General features: G+C 42.4%; 1 protein-coding gene across 3 annotated transcripts in view; it reads left to right on the forward strand.

The window, feature by feature from the left end:
- LOC122540083 (ephrin type-B receptor 2) overlaps nt 1–27883 on the forward strand; it is a 699339-nt gene that overhangs the window by 597995 nt on the left and 73461 nt on the right. For all 3 annotated transcript variants that reach the window (XM_087980658.1, XM_087980660.1, XM_087980659.1), the window contains 2 exons: nt 15385–15507; nt 24513–24760. In XM_087980658.1, coding sequence (XP_087836784.1) covers nt 15385–15507; nt 24513–24760 — 371 coding nt within the window. The remainder of the gene's footprint in view (nt 1–15384; nt 15508–24512; nt 24761–27883) is intronic.

The raw sequence follows: 27883 nt of genomic DNA on the forward strand, positions 1-27883 counted from the left end.
TCTTATACAGCAATTGGAGCAGATCTTTTACAGCCTTGTGCCTGTTACACAGGAATTGTGAAAGGGAACGTAGTGATTATAGAAAGGGAATAACTTCAAATAACCAGCTTCACTAGGGAATGAAAAGTAGTGAGAAATCTATTGGAATTAAAGGCAAATTGTTAGAATCCGTTATGAAGGAATTAATAACTCGAGATTTTCAAAGTCAATCCACAATCCAGCATTCAACATAGTTTTATGAAAGATAAATCATGTTTTAATTGACTATCTTTCTTTAAAAAAGTGACAAACAAGGTGGATAATGGGATCATATAGTTGTATTATATCTGGATTTCCAGACAGCAGTGCGTAATGTGTCTCACAAAAGATTAATATGCAAGACAAGACCACATGGGGAAAAGAAAGATTTATTTGCTAAGAGAGACGAATGGCTAAGTAATAAAAAGCTACGATATGGAACCACAGGTTTTGGACAGAGTCGGACAAAGTCACAGAAATTTGAGGGTGCATACATGAGGATCAATGGTCGGCACAACATGGTGGGCTGAAGGGCCTGTTCTGTGCTGTACTGTTCTATGTTCTAAAGTAGCCCAGACCTAAATTTTCTTATTTTAAAAGCAGATGTAAATGGATATTCCAGGAGTGATACAATTGGTCAAGTCACTGGCTTTAAGCAAAATAGAATTTATTTGCACACTACAGTTGAAATATGAACAAAAGAAAACAGAAATTAGAATAACTGCCAAGGCGTTTAACAAGGTTCCCATGGGACACTGTTTAGCAAGGTTAGATCTCATGGAATACAGGGGAAACTAGTCATTTGGATGCAGAACTGGCTCAAAGGTAGAAGATAGAGAGTGGTGGTGGAGGGTTATTTTTCAGACTGGAGGCCTGTGGCCAGGGGAGTGCCACAAGGATCGGTGCTGGGTCCACTACTTTTTATTATTTATTTAAATGATTTGAATGTGAGCATAGGAGGTATAGTTAGTAAGTTTGCAACTGACACCAAAATTTGAGGTGTAGTGGACCACGAAGATGGTTACCTCAGATTACAATGGTATCTTGATCAGATGGGCCAATAGGCTGAGTGGTAGATGAAGCTTAATTTAGATAAATATGAGGTGCTGTGTTTTGGAAAAGCAAATCAGAGCAGAATTTATACGCTTAATGGGTAAGGTGCTGGGGAATGTCAAACAAAGAGACCTTGGCGTGTAGGTTTATAGTTCCTTGAAAGTGGATTTGCAGGTAGATAGGATAGTGAAGAAGGTGTTTGGTATGCTTTCCTTTATTGGTCAGAGTATTGAGTATAAGAATTAGGAGGTCATGTTGCAGCTGTACAGGACATTGATTAGGCCACTTTTGGAATTCCTTCCCTACTGGCATTGCAGGCATTCAAGAAGGCAAATTAACCACCAGCTTCTCAAGGGGAAACAGGGATGGGCTATCAATGCTGGCCAGCCAGCGACGTCCAAGTCCTATTAATGAATTTTTTAAAAAATTCTGATCTCCTTTTTTTGAAGGATGTTATGAAAGTTGAAAGGGTTCAGAAAAGATTACAAGCATGTTGCAAGGGTTAGAGGATTTGAGCTATAAGGAAAGGCTGAATAGGTTGGGGCTGTTATCCCTGGAGCGTCGGAAACTGAGGACTGACAGGATGAGAGAGACAAGATATAAAAGGGACCTAAGGGGCAACTTTTTCACACAGAGGGTGGTGTGAGCTGCCAGAGGAAGTAGTGGAGGCTGGTGCAATTACAGCATTTCAAAGGCATCTGGGTGGGTAGATGAAAAGGAAGGATTTAGAGGGATATGGACGAAATGTTGGCAAACAGGACTTGGATGAGTTGAACCAAAGGGTCTGTTTCCGTGCTGTATATCTCTATGACTTTACGACTCCACGACTCCATTTGGAAACCCAACCAACTCTTAATCGCAACTTAACGAAGGAGCTGTTCCAATACCCACAACATCCCAAAACACCCCTTGGCAAATGGTAAATTCAAACTCAGGTTATTATAAGCAGGAGAGATTGCAGAGAAGAGAGTCAGGCAAGAAACATTTGTTGAAGCATGGACCTGTTTTATCATTATAGCTGCTTCTCTAGGTTGCCAGTTTCTGAATGCTTGCTAACCTAACCAAACTAGAAAACACCTGAACTGGGAAAACTAGCCAATCCCCTCATTGTTTAAAATAGCTATTTCCAGACATGTCAGCATCTCTGTTTTTTTTTTAAAAGAGTAGTCATAGAAGCAAAGTACACAATAACCTTGTTAAAGGGGCAGCATCATCACACTGACCTCTCAATTTGGAGGGATACATTGCAAAGGCAAGTATAAGCTCAGAGAAGAGTGTCGCAGGCTCATCGGGCAAATAGCCATTCGGGTTTCAATTTTCATAAAATACTGTGTATACTGGAGATCAGAAACAAAACAGAAAAGACAGCTCCAACAATGATGTGTGGCACTATCACCATGTTAACTGGGATAGTAATTGAACAAATCCCTCAATTCAAGGTTGGGTATTCATGAGATGGTGGACCATTAGCAGCAGCAGAATTGTACTCCAACACAATCTACAACCTCATGCTTTGGCAATTTCTCCCATTCTACCATTGCCATCAAGCCACTGGATTAAACTTGGTTGAATGAAGACTACACAAGGGCACACCTAGAGTAAAACCAGGCAGACCAGGAATGAGATGTCAACCTGGTGAAGCCAATAAACATGATGACTTGATAACAAAACAGCATAAGCAACAAGTGATTGACAGAGCTAAGCAATTTCACAATAAACAAATCAGATCTAAGCTCTGTAGTCCGGACATATCTTGTTGTGAATTGTGGTGGACAAGTAAACAACTCACTGAAGGAGGATGATCTACATAAATCCAGCCAAAGACTGATCATTTGCAACAATCTTCAGCCAGAAATGCCTAGTGGCTGACCTCCAGAGATCCACAGGTGCCAGTTCTCAGCCATTTTCATTCACTCCACATGATATCACGAGAAAGCAGGAGGTACTGAATACTACAAAGGCTTTGATTTTGTTTTGCATGCAATACAGGCAGGTCATACCATACAAAATGAATTAGGGTAATAGAACAGAGCAAAGAATATAATGTTATGGCCTCAGAGAAGGTGCACAAAGAGAAAAATGAACATTAAATTTCAAATTTGAGCAGTTAATTCAGAAATCTAATAACAACAAGGAAGTAGTTATTCTTGAATCTGTTGATATGTGTATAAGCTATTGTATCCTTTGCCCAACTGAAGAAGTTAGAAGACATTATAATTGCAGTGGGAGGAATGTTTGATTATATTGGCTGCATCAAGAAGTATGGATGAAGTCAATGGATGGAAGGTTGGCTTGTATGATAGGCTGGTCGTGTTCATAACTCTCTGTAGATTTTTGTGATCCTGGACAGACTAGTTGCCATACTAAAGCTGTGATGCATTTGGATAGAATGATTTCTATGTTGCCCCTATAAAAACTGTTGAGTCTTTATGGATATGCAGAATTTCCTTAGCCTCCTAAGGAGATAAAGGCATCATGGTGCTTTCTTGACCATCGCATCAATATGGGTGGACCAGGACAGATTGTTGGCGATCATCACTCTCAAGAACTTGATACTGTGGATCATCTTCACCTCACCACCATTGATGTAGACAAGAGCGTGCCCTCCACCTTCCGTCCTGAAGTCAATGACCAGCTCTTTCCTTTTACTGACGTTGAGGGAAAGATTATTATCTTTGTACCATGCCACCAAGCACTTTCCTGTATTCTGTCTCATCATTGTTTGGGATCAGGCCTACAACGGTGGTGCATCAGCCAACTTGTAGATAGAATTTGGACAGGATTTGGAATTTCTGATGAAGGGCTTTTGCCCGAAATGTCAATTTTCCTGCTCCTCGGTTGCTGCCTGAACTGCTGTGCTTTTCCAGCACCACTCTACTCTAGAATCTCAATTATCAGTAGTCATTGGAAGTTACCATCAACAGGGCCATCAAGCAGCAGTCAAGAGTGTTGTGCTGGAAAAGCACAGCAGGTCAGGCAGCATCTGCGGAGCAGGAGAATCGACATTTCAGGTATAAGCCCCTTCATCAGGAATTCTTAGTTTGGGTTCTTCCAGGGTCACTCAGCTCCTGACTTCATCACAGTCTTAGTGAAAAAACATGGGCAAGTAGGCTGAATTCCTGAGGTGAAGTGAGACAGACAGCCTTTAGCATCAAAACAGCATTTGATAGAGTGTGTCATCAAGGAGCTCCAGCTGAACTGGAGTCAGTTACAATCAGGGGTGAAACTCTCCACTGGATGAAATCATTTGTGGCAGAAAGGAAGATGGTTTTGCTTGTTGGAGCTCAATATTCTCACCTTAGAAAGTTTCTCCAGGAGTCCTCAGTGTCATGTGTTTGGCGACTATCTTCAGTTGCTTCATCAATGCCCTGCACTTCTTCATCAAGTCAGAACTGGGGACATTCCTGCTGATTGCACAATATTCAGCGTCATTAGTGACTCCTCAGATACTGAAACAGTCCATGTCCAAATGTAGCAATACCTGCACAATTTGCAGGCATGGACTCCAAAGTTGCAAGTAATATTTGATTCACACATATGCCAGGCAATGACCATCTCCAAAAAGAGAAAATCTAACCATTGTTCCTTGGTACTCAATTGCATTACCAATTGCAATTCCCATTATCAACATCTTGGAGTTTACCTGAAAAATGAAATATTCTAGCCATATAAATATAGTGACTATAAAAACAGGTTTAGAGGTGAGTAACTCATCTCCTGACTCCCCAAAGCCTGTCCACCCCTGAAAAAGCGCAAGTCAGGAGTGTGTTGGAATATTCCACACTTGCTTAAATGAGTTTAGCTCCAACAGCGGTCAAAGCTTGACACCATTAAGGACAATGTGTCCAGGTTGATTTCATCACATTCACAAACATACACTCGATCTCTGTCCAGTAGCAGCAATGTTTACCATCTATAAGATGCATTGCAGAAATTTACCAAAGCTATTCAGCAACACTTTCCAAATCTATGGCCACATCCACTTAAAAGGACAAAGACAGCAGATACATGGAAATTCCATGTCTTGCAAGTTTTCCTCCAACTTCTTACCATCCAGACTTGGAAATGAATTGCTATTCCTTCTGTGTCAGGTAAAATCCTTGAATTCATTTCCTAATGGCATTGTGGATCTACTTTCTTCAGGGCAAGTTGGGATAGGCAATAAATATTGGCCATGCCAGCTGCTGTATTGAAAACTTCTGCAAAAACTTCTAGCAATGTCCTTAGCTAACCTGTTCTGGTTCTGTAAAAACACTGGCAATTTCCTAACATTGTGGAAACATGCCTAGGTATGTCCCATTTACAAAGAGCAGAACAAATCCAATCCTGCCAATCATCTCTCAGTTAGCTGAGGCAAACTTTCTACCTACAATTAATGAACAATAATTTAATGTTTGAAAATGAAAATGAAAAGAAATTTTCCTTTATGTTCACAGAAGATTATCTCAGAGATGTAAGTGATTGTTAAAGATGGAGATCATATGGGAACATGACTGCCGTTCAACCTAAATATCCAAACATTATGGAACTTCTTATAGATTCTGATCCAGGTGCCTATTCCCTCAACAACAATGGTACACTTCTACTTTCTAATGGAGATCCTGAAACATTTCACCTGCAGAAAGGCTGCCATGCTACTCAGTTCCTGTGCTCACCCTTCTAAACAATTATTAGAAATAAATCCATGCATCCTATATATTCTCAAAGAAATCTGTTGAAGATTTTTGCCTCAACTTAAAGAATATCCCAGGGGCCAAATGGAGGTTGATTAAATGAGTGTAAAGCATTAAATGTTAATACATTAGCTTACATCATGTAAAATCTCTCACTTAGCTCTGAGTAATCCTTGAGATGTATTTACCAACAGCAAATTCCATTCTGTTCCACAATAAACATCAGCAAGATGGACATCCATGAAACCTCTCACTCTGATCCTGGCAGTGTTGACAGCACAGAATCCCCAGAGATACCTTCCTTCAAACTCTTTTCACAGTCTGTTGGATGCAAGAAACACTGAAACAATTCAATAGTACTTCCCAATCCACATTCCCTTTCTTCCTACTTTTAGCCCTCCATTTTTCCAACTGTGTAACATGCATGTGACACAGTCTTTGTTATATTGTCAGAGACATGCTTTGTGCATTGAAAATTGGTTAACATTCAGAAGATAAAAGTCATGATTAATGCATTTTTTTCAGTTTTGAAAGACATAACCAATGGAGTGTCACAAGGATCTGTCCTCGGGCCTTAATTATTTACAATCCATTTTATGATTTCTCGGAGGAGATGTGGTAGATGGTGTAAGGTATCGAGATTTGCTGATAATACAGAAGATGGCAAGTTGTGATAAGGATCTAAGGAATTGGCATGGCGATATAGGTTGAGTGAAAGGATGGTGTGGTGCTGGAAAAGCACAGTGTCAGGCAGCATCCAAGGAGCAGGAGAGTTGACGTTTCGAGCATAAGCTCTTCATTAGGAATGAGCGTCATTCCTGGTGAGCGTATGCTTGAAACGCCAACTCTCCTGCTCCTTGAATGCTGCCTGACCTGCTATGCTTTTCCAGCACCACACTTTTCAACTGTGATCTCTGGCATCTGCAGTCCTCACTTTCTTCTGAGTGAATGGCAACAAATTAGCAAATTGATGTAGGAAAATATGAGGTCATACACTTTGGTTAGAAGAATCTAAGGTGAACTATTATTTATTTAAATGGAGAGTGACTCCAATGCCGTGCTGTATGAAGAGATCTATGTGTTCTTATACATGAAAACAAAAATTAGCATTCAGTTGTAGGAAGTAGTTAAGAAGGCACATGGAAATTTGGGTTTTGTTGATAAGAAGTAGGACTTTAAAATATGGAAGTCTTGTTACAAATGTACATAGAACATAGAACAGTACAACACAGTATAGGCCCTTTAGCCCTTGGTATTGAGCCGGCTTTTAATCCTACGCTAAGATCAAACTAACCTACGTACCCTTCATTGTATTATCATCCATGTGCCTATCCAAGAGTCACTTAAATGCCCCTAATGTACATAACTCTACCACCATCACTGACAGTGCATTCCACACACCCACTTCTCTCTGTGTAAAGAACCTACCTGTGACATGTCCCCTAAACATTCCTCCAATCACCTTAAAATTATGCCCCCTTGTGATAGCCATTTCTGCCCTGGAGAAAAGTGTCTGACTCTTCACTCTCATCATCTTGGACACCTCTACCATGTCACCTCTCATCCTTCTTCACTCCAGTGAGAAAAGACCTTAGCTCCCTCAATGGTTGTTCATAAGACATGCCTTCCGATCCAGGCAGCATCCTGACAAATCTCCTCTGCACCTTTCCAAATGCTTCCACATCTTTCCTTTATTGAGGAGACCAGAACTGAAGACAATATTCCAAGTGTCTAACCAGGGTTCTATACAGCTGCAGCATAACCTCACAGCTCTTAAACTCAACCCCCACTAATGAAAACCAGCATATCCCATACGCCTTTTGAGGGATCAAGTCCTGCCTTTAACCCTGTATTCAAATTTAACCTTCAAAAAATGAATCACTTAACACTTTTCCAGGTTGAACTTCATCTGCCACTTATCAGCTGAGCTCTGCATCCTATTTGTGTCCTGTTGCAACTTACAACAGCCCTTTACACTATCCACCACTCCACCAACCTTTGTGTCATCGGCAAACTTATTAACCCACCCTCCACTTCCTCATCCAAGTCATTTATAAAAAAAATCACAAAGAGTATAGGTCCCAGAACAGATCCCTGCAGAACATCACTAGTCACCAAGCTCCAGGCTAAATACAGTCCATCTACTACCACCCCCTGTCTTCTACAGGACACTCAATTCTGCATACAGACAGCCAAATTTCCCTGTATCCCATGCCTCCTTACTTTCTGAATGAGCTTATCATGAAGAACCTTATGAAAGGCTTTGCTGAAACATATGTACATCACATCCATTGCTCTACCTTCATCAACGTGTTTTGTCACATTCTCAAAGAATTCAATAAGGCTTGTGAGGTATGACCCATCCTTCACAAAGTCATGCTGTCTATCTGTAATCAAACAATGGTTTTCCAAGTAATCATAAATCCTATCTCTCGAATCCTCTCTGATACTTTGCCCACCACAGATGTAAGACTGACTGGTCTGTAGTTCCCAGGATTGTCCCTATTGCCTTTCTTGAACAAGGGAATAACATTTGCAATCTTCCAATCATCTGGCACTACAGTGAACAGTGAGGACGCAAAGATCATCACCAAAGGCACAGCAATCTCTTCCCTCACTTCCTAAAGCAATGTTGTTTATGTCCCATCTGGCCGAGGGGACTTATCTATCCTTATGTTTTTCAAACTTTTCAGCACATCATCCTTCTTACAATGACCAGTTTTCACATGCTTTCCTGGCAATCGTCAATATCCCTTTCAGTAGTGAATTCTGAAGCAAAGTATTCATTAAGGACCTCCCCCACCTTTTCCAACTCCAGATGCAAGTTCCTTCTACTACCCTCACTCGACCATCATCTTGTTCCTCACATAAGTGTAGAATGTCTTAATCCTATCCGCTAAAGCTTTTTCATGCCTCCTTCTGGCTCTCCTAAATCCATTCTTCAGTTCCTTCCTGGCTACCTTGTAACCCTCTAGAATTCTGTCTGACCCTTGCCTCCTCAACCTTAACTGAAAATGTGTTGGTGGAAAAGCGCAGGAGGTCAGGCAGCATCCAAGGAGCAGGAGAATCGGCGTTTCGGGCATGAGCCATTCTTCAGGAATGAGTCATGATTCGGAGATGCCGGTGTTGGACTGGGGTGTACAAAGTTAAAAATCACACAACACCAGGTTATAGTCCAACAGGTTTAATTGGAAGCACACTAGCTTTCGGAGCGACGCTCCTTCATCAGGTGATAGTGGAGGGCTCGCTCGTAACACAGAATTTATAGCAAAAATTTACAGTGTGATGTAACTGAAATTATACATTGAAAAATTGATTGTCTTTTAAGCCTTTCATCTGTTAGAATACAGTGATAGTTTCACACTGTAAATTTTTGCTATAAATTTTGGGTTACGATCGAGCCCTCCACTATCACCTGATGAAGGAGCGTCGCTCCGAAAGCTAGTGTGCTTCCAATTAAACCTGTTGGACTATAACCTAGTGTTGTGTGATTTTTAACTTTGTACACCCCAGTCCAACACCGGCATCTCCAAATCATGACGCCTATGTTGCAGGATGCAATGGAAATGTCTTCACTTCAGCATTCTGAAGCCTGTGAACAGATCATTCCATGTCACTGTCTTTCAATCAAAGAACAATGAAAATTACAGCACTGGAACAGGTCCTTCAGCCCTCCAAGTCTGCACTGATCCAGATCCCCTATCTAAACCTGTCACCTATTTTCCAAGGGTCTGTGTCCTTTTGCTCCCTGCTCATCCATGTATCTGTCTAGATACTTCTTAAATGACACTATCATGCCTACCCCTGCCACCTCCGCCAGTAACACATTCCAGGCACCCACCACCCTTTGTGTAAAGAACTTTCCACACATATCTCCCCGAAACATTTCCTCTTTCACTTTAAACGCTTGATCACTCGTAATTAAGTCCACACTTTGGGAAAAAGCTTCTTGCTATCACCCTCTCCCTTGTCTATTTTTCAAACCTCTCCCATTTATTCGTATTGAAGCTGATCCTCCGACATCTCTCTCTGGGAGTAATTTTCACACTACCCCTTGTCATGGCACAATGGAGATATGGAGCTGTAAATGGATGGAAGCCGCACATCCTGTCATTTCGAGTATATGCTGCAACTTTCCCCATGTTGGGCAATGACCTAACATAGTGTTACAGAGCAATGTACTGGGGTGGTGTACACAGCTCTACATGCTGGGAGGATAACCGCTCAGATCAGATCAATTCCCTGGTGTTCCCTGCAGAGCTCTGCAAGTTGGACAGTTATCTCTCCTGGGTTTATAGATTAATGCGCTGCTATGGTATGCACAGGTCACCCGATGACAGATACCTATTCTGGGTTTATAGAATGATGCTGCGGTGAATGACCAACTTGACCTGTTGACATATGAATTTTTGGATCCTAGTATCAATGTTGGGGAATTCCAGGGTAACGTCTTTACTGACAATGTATGCTACAGTGCCACCAATTCTGGTGGATCTTCCTGCTGGTGAGTTCATGTCACATTACAGGTGATCACCATTGCACTACACACACACACATAGATATTCCTACACACACACACACTCTCACATGCACACGGACACAGATACACACAGATGCGCACACAGACACCCACACACACCCTTATAGACACACAGACTCCCACACATACACCCTCTCACAGACTTAAGACACTCTGCACGCACTACACACACACACACACTTTCTCATACTCACAACCCCCACCCCAGACAGACACACACACAGACAGACAAAGACCCACATGCACACATATATATTGTGTGTGGTGAATTTTTTTGGTACAAAGTTACATTGCACTTTGCTCAAAAACCACATACATTCATGTAGACCTCTGAGCTCAAAAACTGCATGAATTTATGTAAAACTCTGTTATTTCACTTTTTAGATTGGAATCAATCTAAACATCAGGTCATAGACAGAGAACACAGGGGGCTAACACCTTCAACACATTGGCCAGCTATCACCATTGTTAACAGCTAACCCGAGAATGCAACTTTAAAAAAAAGGGTTTTGTGATTTACACATGAAAGAAGTGAAACTATCACTGTATTCTAACAGATGAAAGGCTTAACAGACAACCAATTCTTCAATGTATAATTTCAGTTACATCACACTGCAAATTTTTGCTATAAATTCTGTGTTACGATCGAGCCCTCCACAATCACCTGATGAAGGAGCGTCGCTCCAAAAGCTAGTGTGCTTCTAATTAAACCTATTGGACTATAACCTGGTGTTGTGTGATTTTTAACTTCAGGAATGAGGAAAATGTGCCGAGCAGGCTAAGATAAAAGGTAGGGAGGAGGGACTTGGAGGAGGGGCATTGGAAATGCGATAGGTGGGAGGAGGTTAAGGTGAGGGTGATAAGGTGAGGGTGATAGGCCGGAGTGGGGGTGGGGGCGGAGAGGTCAGGAAGAAGATTGCAGGTTAGGAAGGTGGTACTGAGTTCGAGGGTTGGGACTGAGACAAGGTGGGGGGAGGAGAAATGAAGAAACTGGAGAAATCTGAGTTCATCCCTTGTGGTTGGAGGGTTCCTAGGCGGAAGATGAGGCGCTCTTCCTCCAGCCGTCGTGTTGCTTTGGTCTGGCACTGGAGTGGGAGGGGGAGTTGAAGTGTTGAGCCACTGGGTGTTTGGGTTGGTTGGTACGGGTGTCCCAGAGGTGTTCTCTGAAACGTTCCACAAGTAGGTGGCCTGTTTCCCCAATATAGAGGAGGCCACATCGGGTGCAGCGGATGCAGTAAATGATGTGTGTGGAGATGCAGGTGAATTTGTGGCGGATATGGAAGGATCCCTTGGGGCCTTGGAGGGAAGTAAGGGGGGTGGTGTGGGCGCAAGTTTTGCATTTCTTGCGGTTGCAGGGGAAGGTGACGGGAGTGGAGGTTGGGTTGGTGGGGGGTGTGGATCTGATGAGGGAGTCACGGAGGGAGTGGTCTTTTCGGAACACTGATAGGGGAGGGGAGGGAAATATATCCCTGGTGGTGGGGTCCGTTTGGAGGTGGCGGAAATGACGATGGATGATACGCTGTATATGGAGGTTGGTGGTGTGGTAGGTGAGGACCAGTGGGGTTCTGTCCTGGTGGTGATTGGAGGGGCGGGGCTCAAGGGCGGAGGAGCGGGAAGTGGAGGAGATGCGGTGGAGAGCATCGTCGACCACGTCTGGGTGGGAAATTGCGGTCTTTGAAGAAGGAGGCCATCTGGGTTATTCAGTATTGGAACTGGTCCTCCTGGGAGCAGATGCAGCAGAGACGAAGGAATTGGGAGTATGAGATGGTGTTTTTACAGGGGGCGTAGGTAGCTGTGGGAGTCGGTCGGTTTATAATGAATGTCCGTGTTGATTTGGTCGCCCAAGATAGAAATGGAGAGGTCTAGGAAGGGGAGGAAGGAGTCTGAGACGGTCTAGGTAAATTTGAGGTCGGGGTGGATCGTCAACCTTAGTAAGCTTCCTGCTTCCTCTTGACTCGATGTTCTACATCCCTTGTCACCCAAAATTTCTTCACCCGACAATCCCTTCCTTACCTCAGTGGGACAAACCTATCCAGCACTATCAACAAGTACTCCATGCACATTTCTGCTGTACATTTCCCTGAGAACATCTGTTCCTAATTTCGGTGCTTAAGTTCCTGCCTAATAGCATAGCAAATCCCCCTCCCCCCAATTAAATACTTTCCCATACCGTCTGCTCCTATCCCTCTCCATGACTATAGTAAAGATCAGGGAGTTGTGGTCACTATCACTAAAATGCTCTCCCACTGAGAGATCTGACACTTAGCCCTTGTTTTGTTGCCAAACACCATATTCAAAATGGTCTCCCTTCTAGTAGGAGGGATCTATCAGGCTTATGCCTGGGGTGAAGGGTTGACTTGTCAAGAATAGCTGAACAGTGTTATTCTGGAAGAATCAAGGGTGATCTTATTGAAACATACAAGATTCTGAGAGAGTTTGATAGGATAGATGTTGAGAAGATATTTCCATTCATGGGGAAATCTTGAATTAGAGGACACACTTACATAGTAAAGGGACACTCATTTAAAACTGAGATGCAAAAGATATACTTTGTTGACTGATTGATTTCTTCTTGGCATATATACCGAGATACAGTGAAAAGTGGTGTTTTGCATGCTATACAGGCAGATTGTAACATACAAAGTGCATCAGGGTAGCAGAACAAAGTGCAGAATACAGTGTTACAGCCATAGAGAAGGTGCAGAGAAAGAGAGATCAGAAGTAATATTTGAGGGGTCCTTTTGAAAGTCTGTTAACAGTGGGGAAGAAGCGTTTGTGTATTCAAATTTTTATATCTTATGCCTGACGGAAGAGAGTGGAAGAGAGCATAACCGGGATAAGAGGATCTTTGATTATGTTGGTTTCTTTCCCGAGGTAGCAGGAAGTATAGATGGAGTCAATGGCTGAAAGTCTGGTTTGAATGATGGGCTATGTCCATCATTTCTTGCAGTCTTGAGCAGAGCAGTTGCCATACCATGCTATGATGCATCCAGATGGAATGCTTTCTATGATACATCTATAAAAATTGGTAAGAGGCCTTCTGGGCATGCTGAATTTCCTTAGCCTCTTGAGAAAGTAGAGACATTATTGTGCTCTTGCAGAAGCTAGTGAATATGGAAAAGCTGTGGAGCAAGAGTTGTGGAGGCTAGATCACTGCAAGTTATTAAGGATCAAGTAGAGAGATTATTGAAATGCCAGGACTGTGATGAACTCAGATAAAAGAGTAGTCTCTTCCACAGAAAAAAGCTTGTTTGCTTTCTGAACTGCAAAACTGAAAAGACCACTGATCCAATCCCGTTGCAATTTGTTTTTTTATATACCCTTTGCTTCTTAACCGTTTATCCCTAACGCACCCTAAGGAGCCACATAGTCATTTCTTGGAACCTAATGATACCATATTCAAGGAAACCAGTACACTGTGTTTCACAGCATTCCCCAGTTCACTCTGGTCTCAAAGGAGACATAGCTCAAAAACAAACTGCAGGCTTTTCCCAAAGCACAAAGCCTTAGCCTTTTGCAAAGATTAACGACCATCACATGATGTAGAGTTGAAAGGTGGCATTGCAAAGGTCAGGCAGCATCTGAGGAGCAGGAGAGGCGACGTGTTGGGCATAAGCCCTTCATCAGAAATGTGGAGAGCAGGGTAAGCGGGCTGAGAGATAAATAGAAGGATGGGGGAGGTTAGCTGGGAAGGCGATAGGTAGATACAGGTGGGGATGTGATTGCAATAGGTCAGTGGAGAGGAGGGTGGAGCGGATATGTGGGAAAGTAGATGGACAGGGAGGATAGGTCAAGAAGGCAGTGTCGAGTTGGAGGGTTGGATTTGGGATGACATGGAAGGAGGGGAGATTGGGAAACTGCTGAAGTCAGTGTTGATGCCATGTGGTTGAAGGGTCTCAAGGTGGAAGATGAAGTGTTCTTCATCTAGTCGTTGGCTGGCTTGGATTTGGCAGTGGAGGAGACCTTGGACTTGATGCAGTGCAATTTCCCTACTTTTTTTACCGAGTAAATCTATTTATATCACTTAGAGTCATAGAGATGTACAGCATGGAAACAGACCCTTCGGTCCAACCTGTCCATGCCGACCAGATATCCCAACCCAATCTAGCCCCACCTGCCAGCGCCCGGCCCATATCCCTCCAAACCCTTCGTATTCATATATCCATCCAAATGCTCTTAAATGTTGCAATTGTACCAGCTTCCACCACATCCTGTGGCAGCTCATTCCATACACGTACCACCCTCTGCGTGAAAAGGTTGCCCCTTAGGTCTCTTTTATATCTTTCCACTCTCACCCTAAACCTACGCCCTCGAGTTCTGGACTCCCCGACCCCAGGGAAAAAACTTTGCCTATTTACCCTATCCATGCCCCTCATAATTTTGTAAACCTCTATAAGGTTACCCCTCAGCCTCCAACGCTCCAGGGAAAACAGCCCCAGCCTGTTCAGCCTCTCCCTGTAGCTCAGATCCTCCAATCCTGGCAACATCCTTATAAATCTTTTCTGAACCCTTTCAAGTTTCACAACATCTTTCCGATAGGAAGGAGACCAGAATTGCACGCAATATTCCAACAGTTGCCTAATCAATGTCCTGGACAGCCGCAACATGACCTCCCAACTCCTGTCCTCAATACACTGACCAATAAAGGAAAGCATACCAAACGCCTTGTTCACTATCCTATCTACCTGCGACTCCAATTTCAAGGAGCTATGAACCTGCACTCCAAGGTCTCTTTGTTCAGCAACACTCCCTAGGACCTTACCATTAAGTGTATAAGTACTGCTAAGATTTGCTTTCCCAAAATGCAGCACCTTGTATTTATCTGAATTAAACTTGAGGTTGTGTTTCTGAACTATTCTAAATATGCACTCCAAATTTTAAAATCAGGGTAATATTTCCTCAGGTCTTATCACCTTTCTAACTTAGAAATATGACCTGACTGATTACATTGGGACTTAATACTTTTTTCTATAGATTTCTTCATCCAATTGTTGTGATTTTAATGTACAGCAAATTTTCAATTATCCTAAAGTTCCTGGTATGTGTAAAATCCTATTATTCATTTCAGAATATTCACATAGGTCAATATTCTCTTCGCAGTGACACCTGGCATGAAGATCTATATTGATCCATTCACTTATGAAGATCCCAATGAGGCTGTGAGGGAATTTGCCAAAGAGATTGACATATCCACTGTGAAGATTGAACAGGTCATTGGTGCAGGTATGTCTGTTCATGCAGTTACTTTGTATTTCTGAAACAAAATAATAATAATATTTCTTGTATTTAGTCAGATTACTATAACCTAAATTGCAGACATAACCCAGTTTTGATAGTAAGTGAAACAGAAAATATTGAAGGCAATCAGCAGTATCTGGAGAGCAAAATATGATGTTAAGGTTTCTGGTTATGACTTTTTATCAGACCTGTAAAATATTAGATTTTTATTAGCTTTTAAACAAGGGCTAATCAAGGACAAGTACATGGAGCCTCAAAAGGTAGGTGCGCAAGCTTTCAGGGCACTGCCCTTTTGTCAGGTGAAGTGAGAAGAGCACCCAGAGAGATCAAAATATCATAGAAAAGCTATGAGTGGAGTGTCAACAGGCCAAAGTTCAAGAGTGTCAGACAGTGAGTAAAGTGTCAACAGCTGAATAACAAGTGAAGGGATGACCTGTTATCTGATTAATTGAGGCAGAGAGATAATTACAAAGAATTAAAAATAAGGTGGTGCTGATGGCAAACCAAATGACTGTAATTACATGTTTGAGATAAGAGTCGCATAGGAGAAAGTGAGGACTGCAGATGCTGGAGATCAGAGCTGAAAAATGTGTTGCTGGAAAAGCGCAGCAGGTCAGGCATTCCTGAAGAAGGGCTTATGCCCGAAACGTCAATTCTCCTGCTCCTTTGATGCTGCCTGACCTGCTGCACTTTTCCAGCAACACATTTTTAAGATAAGAGTCGCATGCCAAGGGTCTAACCAAACTAACAAGTAATCCAAGACCGAACAAACTAATTAAGGTAGAGAGTTCATAATAAGTTATCAAGGTCATGGCATCAAAACAGGACAGTAAGGAAGATTTTACAGAACTGTATATTGGGGTCACATGTAGCACGATATGAACCCAAGATCATGTTTGAAGCTATCTTCATGGGTACAGAACCTGGCTATCAGTTTCTGCTTGGTGACTCTGTATTGTGTATCTCGAAGGCTGCCTTGGAAGACACTTATCTGAAGATCAGAGGCTGAATGTCCTTGACTGTTGAAGTGTTCCCTGACTGAGCGGTGATCAAGTTATCCCAATGATCCATGTACCCCAACGTAGAACTGAAGGACAGCCTATTTGGTACTATTATTCAAGAAAGGAGCAAGAGATAAACCAGGAAACTATAGGTTGGTTTTATCCAGGGAGGTCCTGTCTGACCAACATGATTGAATTTTTTGAAGAGGTGACCAGGTATGTAAATTAGGGCAGTGCTTTTCTTGTAATCTAGTAGGATTTCAGCAAGGCTTTTGATAAGGTCATATGGGTGACTGATGGCAAAGATAAGAGCCTGTGAGATCCAAGGAAACTTGGCATATTGGTTGAGTGGTAGGAAAAAGTGAGGACTGCGTATGGTGAAGGTCAGAGTCAAGAATGTGGTGCTAGAAAAGCACAGCAGGTGAGGAGCAGGAGAATTCACATTTCGGCCATAAGCCCTTCATTAGGAATGAGGCTTGTGGGCCAGAGGGGCTAAGAGATAAATGGGAAGCATAGATGATAGTTGAGGGCTATTTTTTCCAATATGATGCCTGTATCCAATGGAGTCCCACAGGGTGTTGATTGTAGTTTAAATACATAATTTAGACTTGAATGCAACAGGGTTGATCAGTAAGTTCACAAACAATACAAAAATTGATGGGGTGATAAATGGTGAAAGGAATAGCCGAGACAACAAGAGGATATAGATGTGCTGGTCAGATGCAAAATCAGACATTGTTGGAAAAACTCAGCAGGTCAGGCAGCATCTGTGGAAAGAAAGCAAAGTTAAGATTTTGGGTCCAATGATTGTTCTTCAGAACTGATAGCAGCCAGGAAAAGATTGCTATAAATGGTAAAGAAGGGAATGGGGAAGGTAAGAAATGTATGGTAGATAAAGATGGAGCCAGGAGAGAGAGAGAGAAACAGCTGGGCATACAAAGGAATGGGTAAAGGTCAGCCTGGGAGAATGAATAGCTGCTAATGGGGATCATTAGTGGCTGACAATGGGTTGGAAGAGACAAGAGCAAGGCCTGACGTATGAGGGCTTGCGTAAGAACGTGAGAGAAGGTACCTATGCTCTGAAATTATTGAACTCGATATTGAGTACAGAAGACTACAGGATTCCCAAGTGGAAAATGAAGTACTGTTCTTCCAGCTAGTGCTGAGCTTTGCTAGAGCTCTGCAGCAAACCCAAGGTAGAGACGTCGATTAGGGAACATTGCAGTGTATCGAAATGACAACCGGAAGCTCAGGGTCATTTTTGCAGATAGAGCATAGGTTTCTGCAGCGTGGTCAGCCAGTCTGCACGTTGTCTCCCCATTGTAAAGGAGACCACATTGTGAGCAACAAATACAGTAGATTAGATTGAGTAAGTGCAGGTAAATTGCTGCTTCACCTGGAAAGTGTGCCTCGGACCTTGGATAGGGGATCGCTTGATTTAGCTGTTGCTGCTGCTCCAGAACACAAGATAGGACAGAGTGTTTGGATCTAACTTCAAGCACATCAGATAAAGGGGTGACAATGAAAAGAGGGAGGATAAATACTGGACTGAAGGTCTTGTATCTGACTGCACACAATATATGAAATAAGGTAAATGAGCTTGTGGTGCAGATTGATATTGGCAGTTATGACGTGGTAGGCGTCATGGAGACGTGGCTACAAGGGGATAAGGACTGGAAGCTAAATATCAAGGAAAAACATCCTATCGAAGAGAGGTGGGCCGGGGGTGTGGGGTAGCCTTATTAGTAAGAAATGGAATTTAATCAGTAGCAAGAAACCACATAGGATCAAATGATGCGGAATCTGTGTAAGTAGAGTTGAAGAACCATAAAGGCACAATAAACCATGTTGGGAGTTAGGTACAGGCCTAGAAGTAATAATCAGGAAATGCGGCACAAGATACACTTGGAGATAGAAAAGGCAAGGTTACAGGGAACATGGGGGATTTCAATTTGCAGATGGACTGGGAAAATCAGGTTGGTAGTGGATTGCAAGAAAACAAATTAGTGGAATGTCTACAGATGGCTTTTTGGAGCAGCTTGTAGTGGAGCCCAGTAGGAAACAGACAGTTCTGGATTTAGTGATGAGTAATGAGGCAGACTTGATGAGGGAGATGAAGGTGTAGGAACCCTTAAGAGTCAGTGACCATAACATGATTGAATTTACTCTGCAATTTGAGAGGGAGAAGGTGGAATTAGATATAACCATATTATAGTTTAATAAACGTAACTGCAGAGGCATGAGGGAGGAACTGGCTAGAATTGACTGGGAGAGGAGCCTAGTAGGAAAGACAATGGAACAGCAATGGCAAGGGTTTCTGGGATTAATTCAGGAGACACAACGAAAATTCATCCGTGGGAAAAGAAGCACACTAAAGAGAGGATAAGACATCCATGGCTGACAAGGGAAGTCAGGGATAGCATAAAATCAACAGAGAAAAGCATATAATGTGGAGAAGGGCAGGGGGAAGCCAGAGGATTGGAAAGCCTACAAAGACGACTGAGAACAACTCAAAAAAAGGAGGGAGAAGATTAAATATGGAGGTAAGCTAACCAGTGACATAAAAGAAGATTGCAAGAGTTTCTTTAGATAACGGCTAAAGGAGAGGCAAAAGTGGACATTGGGCTACTGAAAGATAGTGCTGGAATGGGGAACAAAGAGATGATGGAAGAACTGAACAAGTACTTTCCGTCAGTCTTCACGGTGGAATATATGAGTAACATCCCAAAGCTTCAAGAGAATCAGGGTGCAGAGGTAGGTATGGCGGCCATCGCCAAGGAGAAAGTACTAGAAAAACTGAAAGGTCTGTACGTGGATAAATCGGCTGAACTAGATGGTTCACACCCCAGAGTTCTGAAGGAGATAACTAAAGAGATAGTGGAGGCACTAATGTTGATCTTTCAGAAATCACTGGAGTCAGGGAGGGTCTCAGAGGACTGGAAATTAACTAATGTGACCCCCTTACTTAAGATGAGAGTGAGGCAAAAGATGGGAAATTACAGGCCAATTAGCCTGACCTCGGTCGTTGGTAAGATTTTGAAGTCAGTTGTGAAGGATGAGATTTCTGAATACTTGGAAGTGCATGGTAAAATAGGGCAAAGTCAGCATGGTTTCATCAATGGGAGGTCATACCTGACAGATCTGCTGGAATTATTTGATGAGGTGACGAGCAGATTAGACTAAGGATGCTATCTACTTGGGCTTCCAGAAGGCCTTTGACAAGGTGCCACAGAGGAGGCTGCTGAGTAAGATAAGAGCTCATGGTGTTAGAGGCAAGGTACTAACATGGATGGAAGATTGGCTGTCTGGCAGAAAGCAGAGAGTGGGGATAAAGGGTCCTTTTCAGGATGGCAGCCGGTGTTGAATGGAATTCTGCAAGGGTCATTGTTGGGACCACAACTTTTCATTTTATACATTAATGATCAAGATGAAGGAATTGGGGGCATTTTGGCTAAATTTGCAGATGATAAAAAGGTAGGTGGAGGGACAGGTAGTATTGAGAGGGCAGGGAGTCTGCAGAAGAACTTAAGCAGGTTAGGAAAGTGGGCAAAGAAGTGTCAGATGGAATGCAATATGGGAAAGTGTGAGGTCATACTCTTTGGTATAGACTATTTTCTAAATGGGGAGAAAATTCAGAAATATGAAGTGCAAAGGGACTTGGGAGTCCTGGTACAGTATTCTCTTAAGGTTTATTTGCGGGTTGAGTTGGTAGTTAGGAAGGCAAATGCAATACTGGCATTTAGTTTGAGAGGACTTGAATATACTTCTAGTCCTCTGAGGCTTTAAAAGACTCTGGTCAGACCACATTTAGAATATTGTGAGCAATCTTGGTCCCCATATTATATCTCTGGAAGGATGGACTGGCCCTGGACTGGATCCAGAGGAGGTTCACAAGAATGATCCCAGAAATTATAGGCTTAACATATGAGGAACATTTGAAGATTCTGGTCTGCACTTAATAGAGTTTACAAGGATTGGGGGTGGGGGTGGGGGGGGTCTAATTGAAGCTTACAGAACACTGAAAGGCCTGAATAGAGTAGACATTGGGAAGGTGTTTCCATTAGCAGGAGAGACTGGGACCCGAGGGCACACCTTGGAGTAAGAGAAGACCGTTTAGAACGGAGATGAGGAGAAACATCTTTAGCCAGAGAGTGGTGAATCTATGGAATTCATTGCTACAGAAGGCTGTGGAGGCCAAGTCATTGAGTATATCTAAGACAGAGATAGCTAGGTTCTTGATTATTAAGATGATCAAAGCTTACAGGGAGACGGTGGGATAATGGGGTTGAGAAACCTATTAGCAATGATTCAATGGTGGAGCAGACTCGACAGGTTGAATGGCCTAATTTTTGCTTCTATGTCTAATGGTCTTCGGATCTTTCCCCTGAGATGCTCCACCACCCCCCTGTAATGTATAAAACGGTCTCCATGTTTACAAGAGGAATGGCCAGAGGGGACTTCTGCTTTGCATATCCACACTTTCCCATCTTCCTGGTGGTCACCCAACTCTTCTCTGTCTCTGTAGCCCTTATTGGTGGTGTTGTTAAATATGCTATCCTTGACATTTTCAGCCTTACAGATGATCCAGTATGAATCCATTTGCAGCTCCAGGCACTGAATGCAACAAATAAAGAACTGCAATTGAAAATGCTTCCTATTTATAAATGTCCTTTGCACCCTCACCAAAGCCTTCACATCCTTCACATACTGGTGTGGTGACCAGTATGATGCACCATACTCCAACTGAGGCCAAACCAAGATTTGCAGAGGCAGAGCATGACTTGCCAAATTTTATACTAAATGCCCCAACTGATGAAGGCAAACATTCTGAATGCCTTCTTTTCTACCTTATCCTCTTATATGACTCTTTCAGGGTGCTATGGATTTGCAGCTAAGATGTCTCTGTACATTAATGCTCCTAGGGGTCTTGCTGTTTACTTTATATTTTTCTGTTGCATTAGACTTCCCAAAATCTTACACTTGTCTGGTTTAAATGACATCTACAATTTCTCTGTCCAACTTTCCAATTGATTCATATCCTACTGTATCCTTTAACAACCTTCCTAAGAATGCACAACTCTACAAATTTTCATGCCTGCAAACCTACTAAATAGACCACCAACAGTTTCATCTAAATCATTTATTTACATTACAAACATCAGAGGCCCTAGCACTGATCGTTGTGGAACAACACTCAGCACAGACCTCCGGTCAGAAAAACACCCCTCCAGAACTGAAAACAACAAATGCTAGAGATCACAGCAGGTCAGACACCACCCATGGAGAAAGAACAAGCTAATGGTTTGAATCTAGATGACTCTTCATCAGTGCTGAAGTGAAGTGTGGAGGGGACAGCATTTATGCTATAGTTTGCAGGGTTGGGGGGGAGCGAGATTTGAGGTAGTGGATGCAGGGTGCTGGTGGAGAAAAGATGTTGATAGTTCAGATTAAGTGCTTGAATTGTGAGAATGGCAGAACAATAGTGTTTCTCCTGCCAGACTCAAAAGGACAGACAGTTCCTCTAGGATGGGGGAGGGGAGAGAGGACATGATAACAAGCTAAAAGAAAGGGAATAAATGGTTCACAATTTGAAGGTGTTGAACTCAACATTAAGTCCAGAAAGCTGTATAGTGCCTAGTCTGGAGATGAGATGTTTAGATTAGATTAGATTAGATTAGATTACTTACAGTATGGAAACAGGCCCTTCGGCCCAACAAGTCCACACCGCCCCGCCGAAGAGCAACCCACCCATACCCCTACATTTACCCCTTACCTAACACTACGGGCAATTTAGCATGTCCAATTCACCTGACCTGCACATCTTTGGACTGTGGGAGGAAACCGGAGCACCCGGAGGAAACCCACGCAGACACAGGGAGAACGTGCAAACTCCACACAGTCAGTCGCCTGAGGCGGGAATTGAACCCAGGTCTCTGGCGCTGTGAGGCAGCAGTGCTAACCACTGTGCCACCGTGCCGCCCGTTCTTTCTCCATGGGTGGTGTCTGACCTGCTGTGATCTCTAGCATTTGTTGTTTTCAGTTCTGGAGGGGTGTTTTTCTGACCGGAGGTCTGTGCTGAGTGTTGTTCCACAACGATCAGTGCTAGGGCCTCTGATGTTTGTAATGTAAATAAATGATTTAGATGAAACTGTTGGTGGTCTATTTAGTAGGTTTGCAGGCATGAAAATTTGTAGAGTTGTGCATTCTTAGGAAGGTTGTTAAAGGATACAGTAGGATATGAATCAATTGGAAAGTTGGACAGAGAAATTGTAGATGTTGTTCTTCCAGTTTGCGCTGTGATTCACTGGAGAACTGCGGCATGCCAAGGACAGAAATGTGAGCATGTCAGCAGGATGCTGTGTTAAAATGACCGGCTATAGGAAGATCAGGGTCGTACTTGTACACAGACAACAGGAGTCTGCCTTTGGTTTCTCCAATATAGAGTATGCCACGTTGGGCACAGGAAATGCAATATACAAAATTGGAGGAGGTACAGATGAAATGCTGCTTCACCTGGAAAGACTGGTGTGCAGGGAGGAGATGAAGGAGCAGGTGTTGAATCTTCTGCAGTTACATGGGAAGGTGCTGTGGGAAGGGGTGTAGTGTTGGTGATTGTAGAATAGACTAGGGTGTCCCAGAGGGAATGATCCCTGCAAAATGTAGACGGGGCGTGAAGGGAAGATGTGTTTGGTCATAGCATTCTGCTGCAGTTGTCTGGAATGGTGGAGAATGATCCTTTGAATGTGGAGGCTGGTAGGATGGAAAGTGAGTAACTGGGGAACCTGATCACACTGTTGTGAGTAATGGGAAGGGGCAAAGATGGAGGCACGGGTAATGGGTCAGATGCAGTTGAGGGCCCTGTCAATCACAGTGGGTGGGAAATCATGCTCATGGAAGCAGCAGGCCATGTCAGCAGTACTGTTTTGAAAGGTGGCATCATCCAAACGGATACAACGGAGGCAAAGGAACTGGGAGAATAGATCGAGTTGTTGCAGGACGTGGGATGTCATGAGCTGTAGTGAAGGTATCTATGGGTGTCAGTGGATTTGTACTGAATGACAATGAACAATTTATTCCCTGAAATGGAGACAAAAACGTCAAGGAAAGGAAAGGAAGGGAAGTGTTGGAAATGGAAGATGTGAAGTTATAGAGGGGTTGAAATTTGGAGGAAAAAATAAAGAAGTTTTCAAAGTCTTGGCAGGAGCATGAGGCAGCACTGAAGCAGTCATCGATGTACCATGGAAAGAGTTGTGGGAGAGGATCAGTCTAAGACTGGAACAAGCATTGTTCCACATACCCATAAGGAACATCTCTGGTTTGATTAGTCATGGGAAGTGCAGGGTTACCGGGATAAGGTGGGGTGGGCAGGAAAGGGGTGTTGGTTGGATAGGATGCTCTATCAAGGGCCAGTGTGGACTTGATGGGCTGAATGACCTGCTTCGACACTGTAGGGATTCTGTGATTCTAAGTTGTTTCCATTGAAAGGGAATTAGTGAATATGCAATAATTACAGTGAACACTGAAAACTCAGGAGCAATATCTTTGCACAGAGAATGGTTAGAATGTGGAATTTATTTTCTCGTGGAATAATTGAAGTAAATAATACGGAAGGTTTTAAGGGGAATCTAGATAAATGCCCAAGAGAAACTGTATTCAAAGTACCAGGTGATAAATTTATATCAATTGGAGCAGTGCATAAACGTATGTGGAGCATCAACACAAAACTATTGTGGTCTGTCAATGCTCTGCAACACCTTGTCTTATTAGATAACTACAATATCCAGATAGGAAGTGAATGATCAGTTCAGTCATATTACTGATTCAAGACAGATAATTGATGTGAAAATTAGCTAAGGATGAATCTAGTGAGGATCATTATTTTTAACTCTGAAGTTTGGTGCTTGGAAATGTTCATTGTTATATTTCTGGCAAGGAAGCAGACCAATAAGTAAGAAGTTATGAAGTTAATCATTTTGATTTTCTTGTCAGGAGAATTTGGAGAGGTTTGCAGTGGGCAACTCAAGTTACCTGGGAAAAGGGAGATATTTGTGGCCATCAAGACTTTAAAATCTGGTTATACAGAGAAACAGAGACGGGACTTCCTGAGTGAAGCAAGCATCATGGGACAGTTTGATCATCCCAATGTCATCCATCTAGAAGGAGTTGTCACCAAAAGCAACCCTGTGATGATTATTACAGAATTCATGGAGAATGGATCATTGGACTCCTTCCTCAGGGTAATATGTTTAAAGATATTTTATTTTGGGAAATCATGCCAACTTAACATTTACTGAATAAAATTTGATAACATTTGGGATCTTGCAGGTCTTGCAGTATCCAGAAGAGAATAGAATAGGTTACATATGGAACATTATCTTAGTTTGCTGTCCATATTTGTGTTTCATAAATGTCCAATGGTTTCTATTTTAAACAAGGGTTATCAGACATTGTTTGGAGTTAGGAAAGGAAATTTCACCATTAGTCCTTATATTAAATCATTAAGACCATTCTAAAATTATCTGTATGGTCATATTTTTCATAACCTACCTGACCCTTAATCTAATTTATTAATTTACATATACTTACATTAAGTGAAATTCCTTAACCTATCAGTTGTGTAAGCTGTTGCTTTGCTATGAGATACTTTTAACGTATTGCTTTCCATCCCTTATTTCTCTTCATTGTTGCTAATTCTAATCTCTTATAAGCCATTTCTGACATGCTGATCTCATTCTGAAATCATTAAACAAATTCCTTCTGGTCACTGTAATATCTGTGTTACTACTTCTCCATGAATTACAATGAATCTCCGGTGTCCATTAAAAATCTGTTAACCATTTGTTGCTATATTTAATCAAAATGCTTTTAGGTGACCATGATGGACAAAAGGGAGATGTGAATTTAGTAATTTTTTTTTCATATTATTTCCAAAGCAGAAGTGACTTTCCAGGAAGATAATGAGTAATCTTTTTTCCACTGGAATTATCTGGAAAGCACATTCCATCATCAATTGCCATCTATTGTTTAGCAAATGTTCATTAAAAAAAGAGAATATAGCTTTAAAAAAAAACTAAGGATCTCAGTTATAGAGAGGGGTTGGACAAGTGAGGACTTTTATTCATGAGAGCATAGGAGATCTTTTGCAACAGCAGCGTGAGTGGTGAGAGCGAGGACCGAGTGCTGTTGGTAAGGTAAGTATCCCATTTAATTACTTACCTCGTGGAATCAGCAGCCTCCATTTTACAGCAGCAGTGAGAGCGAGGAGCTGAGTGGACCAGTCAAATTGTGCTCTGGGAAGGTGAGGCGTTGATATATTTGGGCAGTGGCTAAACCTGAGACACTACTAATGTAGTGTCTCACACCCGCCCTCTCCTCTAACAAAAAAAGCTCTGTGGATTGATAAGGTAAGACTTTTCTTTTTGTTTTTTATCGTGTCATATTTTTCATAAGTGTCATAAAAGTAAGAAGTGTGATTGCTAACAAAAGAAAATTATAGTTGGACTAAGGTAAGCTTAAGAGTAAAAATGGAGGGAGATCCCATACCTGTTTTATGCTCCTCATATTCAATGTGGGACGTCAGAGACGTGGCTGATGTCCTTGGCTCCTTCATGTGCAGGAGGTGTGTCCAGCTGCACTCTTGCTATACCACATGGTCAAGTCAGCATAAGGAGGGAGGAAGTTTTGTGTATTCTAAAAGGCATTAAGGTGGACAAGTCCCCAGATCCAAATGGGATCTATCCCAGGTTACTCAGGGAAGCAAGAGAGGAAATAGCTGGGGCCTTAGCAAATATCTTTGCAGCATCCTTGAACACGGGTGAGGTCCCAGAGGTTTGGAGAATTGCTAATGTGTCCCCTTGTTTAAGAAGTGTAGCAGGGATAATCCAGGTAATTATGGACCAGTGAGCCTGATGTCAGTGGTAAAGAAGCTCCTGGAGAAGATACTGAGGGATAGGATCTATTCCCATTTGGAAGAAAATGGAGTTATCAGTGATAGGCAGCATCGTTTTGTGCAGGGAAGGTCATGTATTACCAACTTAATGGAATTCTTTGAGGAAGTGACAAAGTTGATTGATCAGGGAAGGGCTATAGATCTCATATACATGGACTTCAGGCATTCGATAAGATTCCCCGTGGTAGGCTGATGGAGAAAGTAAAGTCGCATGAGGTCCAGGGTGTAAGAGCTAGATGGATAGAGAAATAGCTAGGCAATAGGAGACAGATTGTAGTGGAAGGGAGTTTCTCAAAATGGAGGACAGTGACTAATGGTGTTCCACAGGAATCCGTGCTGGGACCACTGTTGTTTATGATATACACAAATGATCTGGAGGAAGGTCTAGGTGGTCTGATTAGCAAGTTTGTAGATTACACGAAGGTTGGTGGAGTAGCAGGTAGCGAAGGGGACTGTCAGAGAATGCAGCAGTATATGGACAGATTACCATTGACCAGAATCTGAACTGAACACTTCATATAAATTGTGGCGATGCTGCTACTTTAACAAGGTTGTGATGGCCTTAGTTTTTGTTTCAACAGATCAGCAGGTTCCAAAATGTCTGGGTGAATCTACTTGTGAAAGCTTTTAAGTTTAAAAAAAAGTTTATAAAATGTATGGGGAGTGGCCAGTTCTCCCAGCTCAGCTTTTCTCTGATTTGGTTTGGGTTTTTAACAGTCTAGCTGTTCAGAGCAAGCAGTCAGTTTGTTTTGAGGTTTTTAGTCAAAGAAACAGCTGTATGGAAGAAGTGTTCCATGTTGAATCTCTCTTGACAGCTCTCCTGTAAGACCCTGTGTTGATTTCACCATTTTTGCCAAGGGGTTTTTATGGGGATTGTGACAGGAATTTGGAACAGCATCATTAAGTTGGGATAATCTGTTGGTTTATCAGATAGGTTAAGTTGTTCTATATTTGTTTGTGTTTCATTCAGTAACCTTGCAAATAAATTCTGTTTTATTAAAACTAAGTGGTTGGGCCAGCTGCATCCCTCCTGGAATATTCACATCACACCTGCTTAAAACAACTGGCAAATAATGGTCTGCTTGACTTTCTTTAAAATGTTTTGAGTGGATCTGGCCTGGTCCATAACAAAATAAAGTGGTTTCAAAAGTAGGATTGAGGCGAGGGATTATACTGTGAATAACTTCATAGAATGATAGAATCCCAATAGTGTGGAAACAGGCCCTTCAGCCCAACAAGTCCACACCAACCCTCCAAACAGTAACCTACCCAGTCCACTATCCTATTATCCTATATTTGCCCCTAACTAATGTACCTAGCATGGCCAATTCACCTGACTTGCACACCTTTGGACTGTGGGAGGAAACTGAAGCACCGAGAGGAAACCCATGCAGACATGGGGAGAATGTCC

This window comes from Chiloscyllium plagiosum, unplaced genomic scaffold, assembly GCF_037043375.1.
Source record: "Chiloscyllium plagiosum isolate Xiang-an unplaced genomic scaffold, Cpla_swu_hap1 HiC_scaffold_37, whole genome shotgun sequence".
NCBI lineage: Eukaryota > Metazoa > Chordata > Chondrichthyes > Orectolobiformes > Hemiscylliidae > Chiloscyllium > Chiloscyllium plagiosum.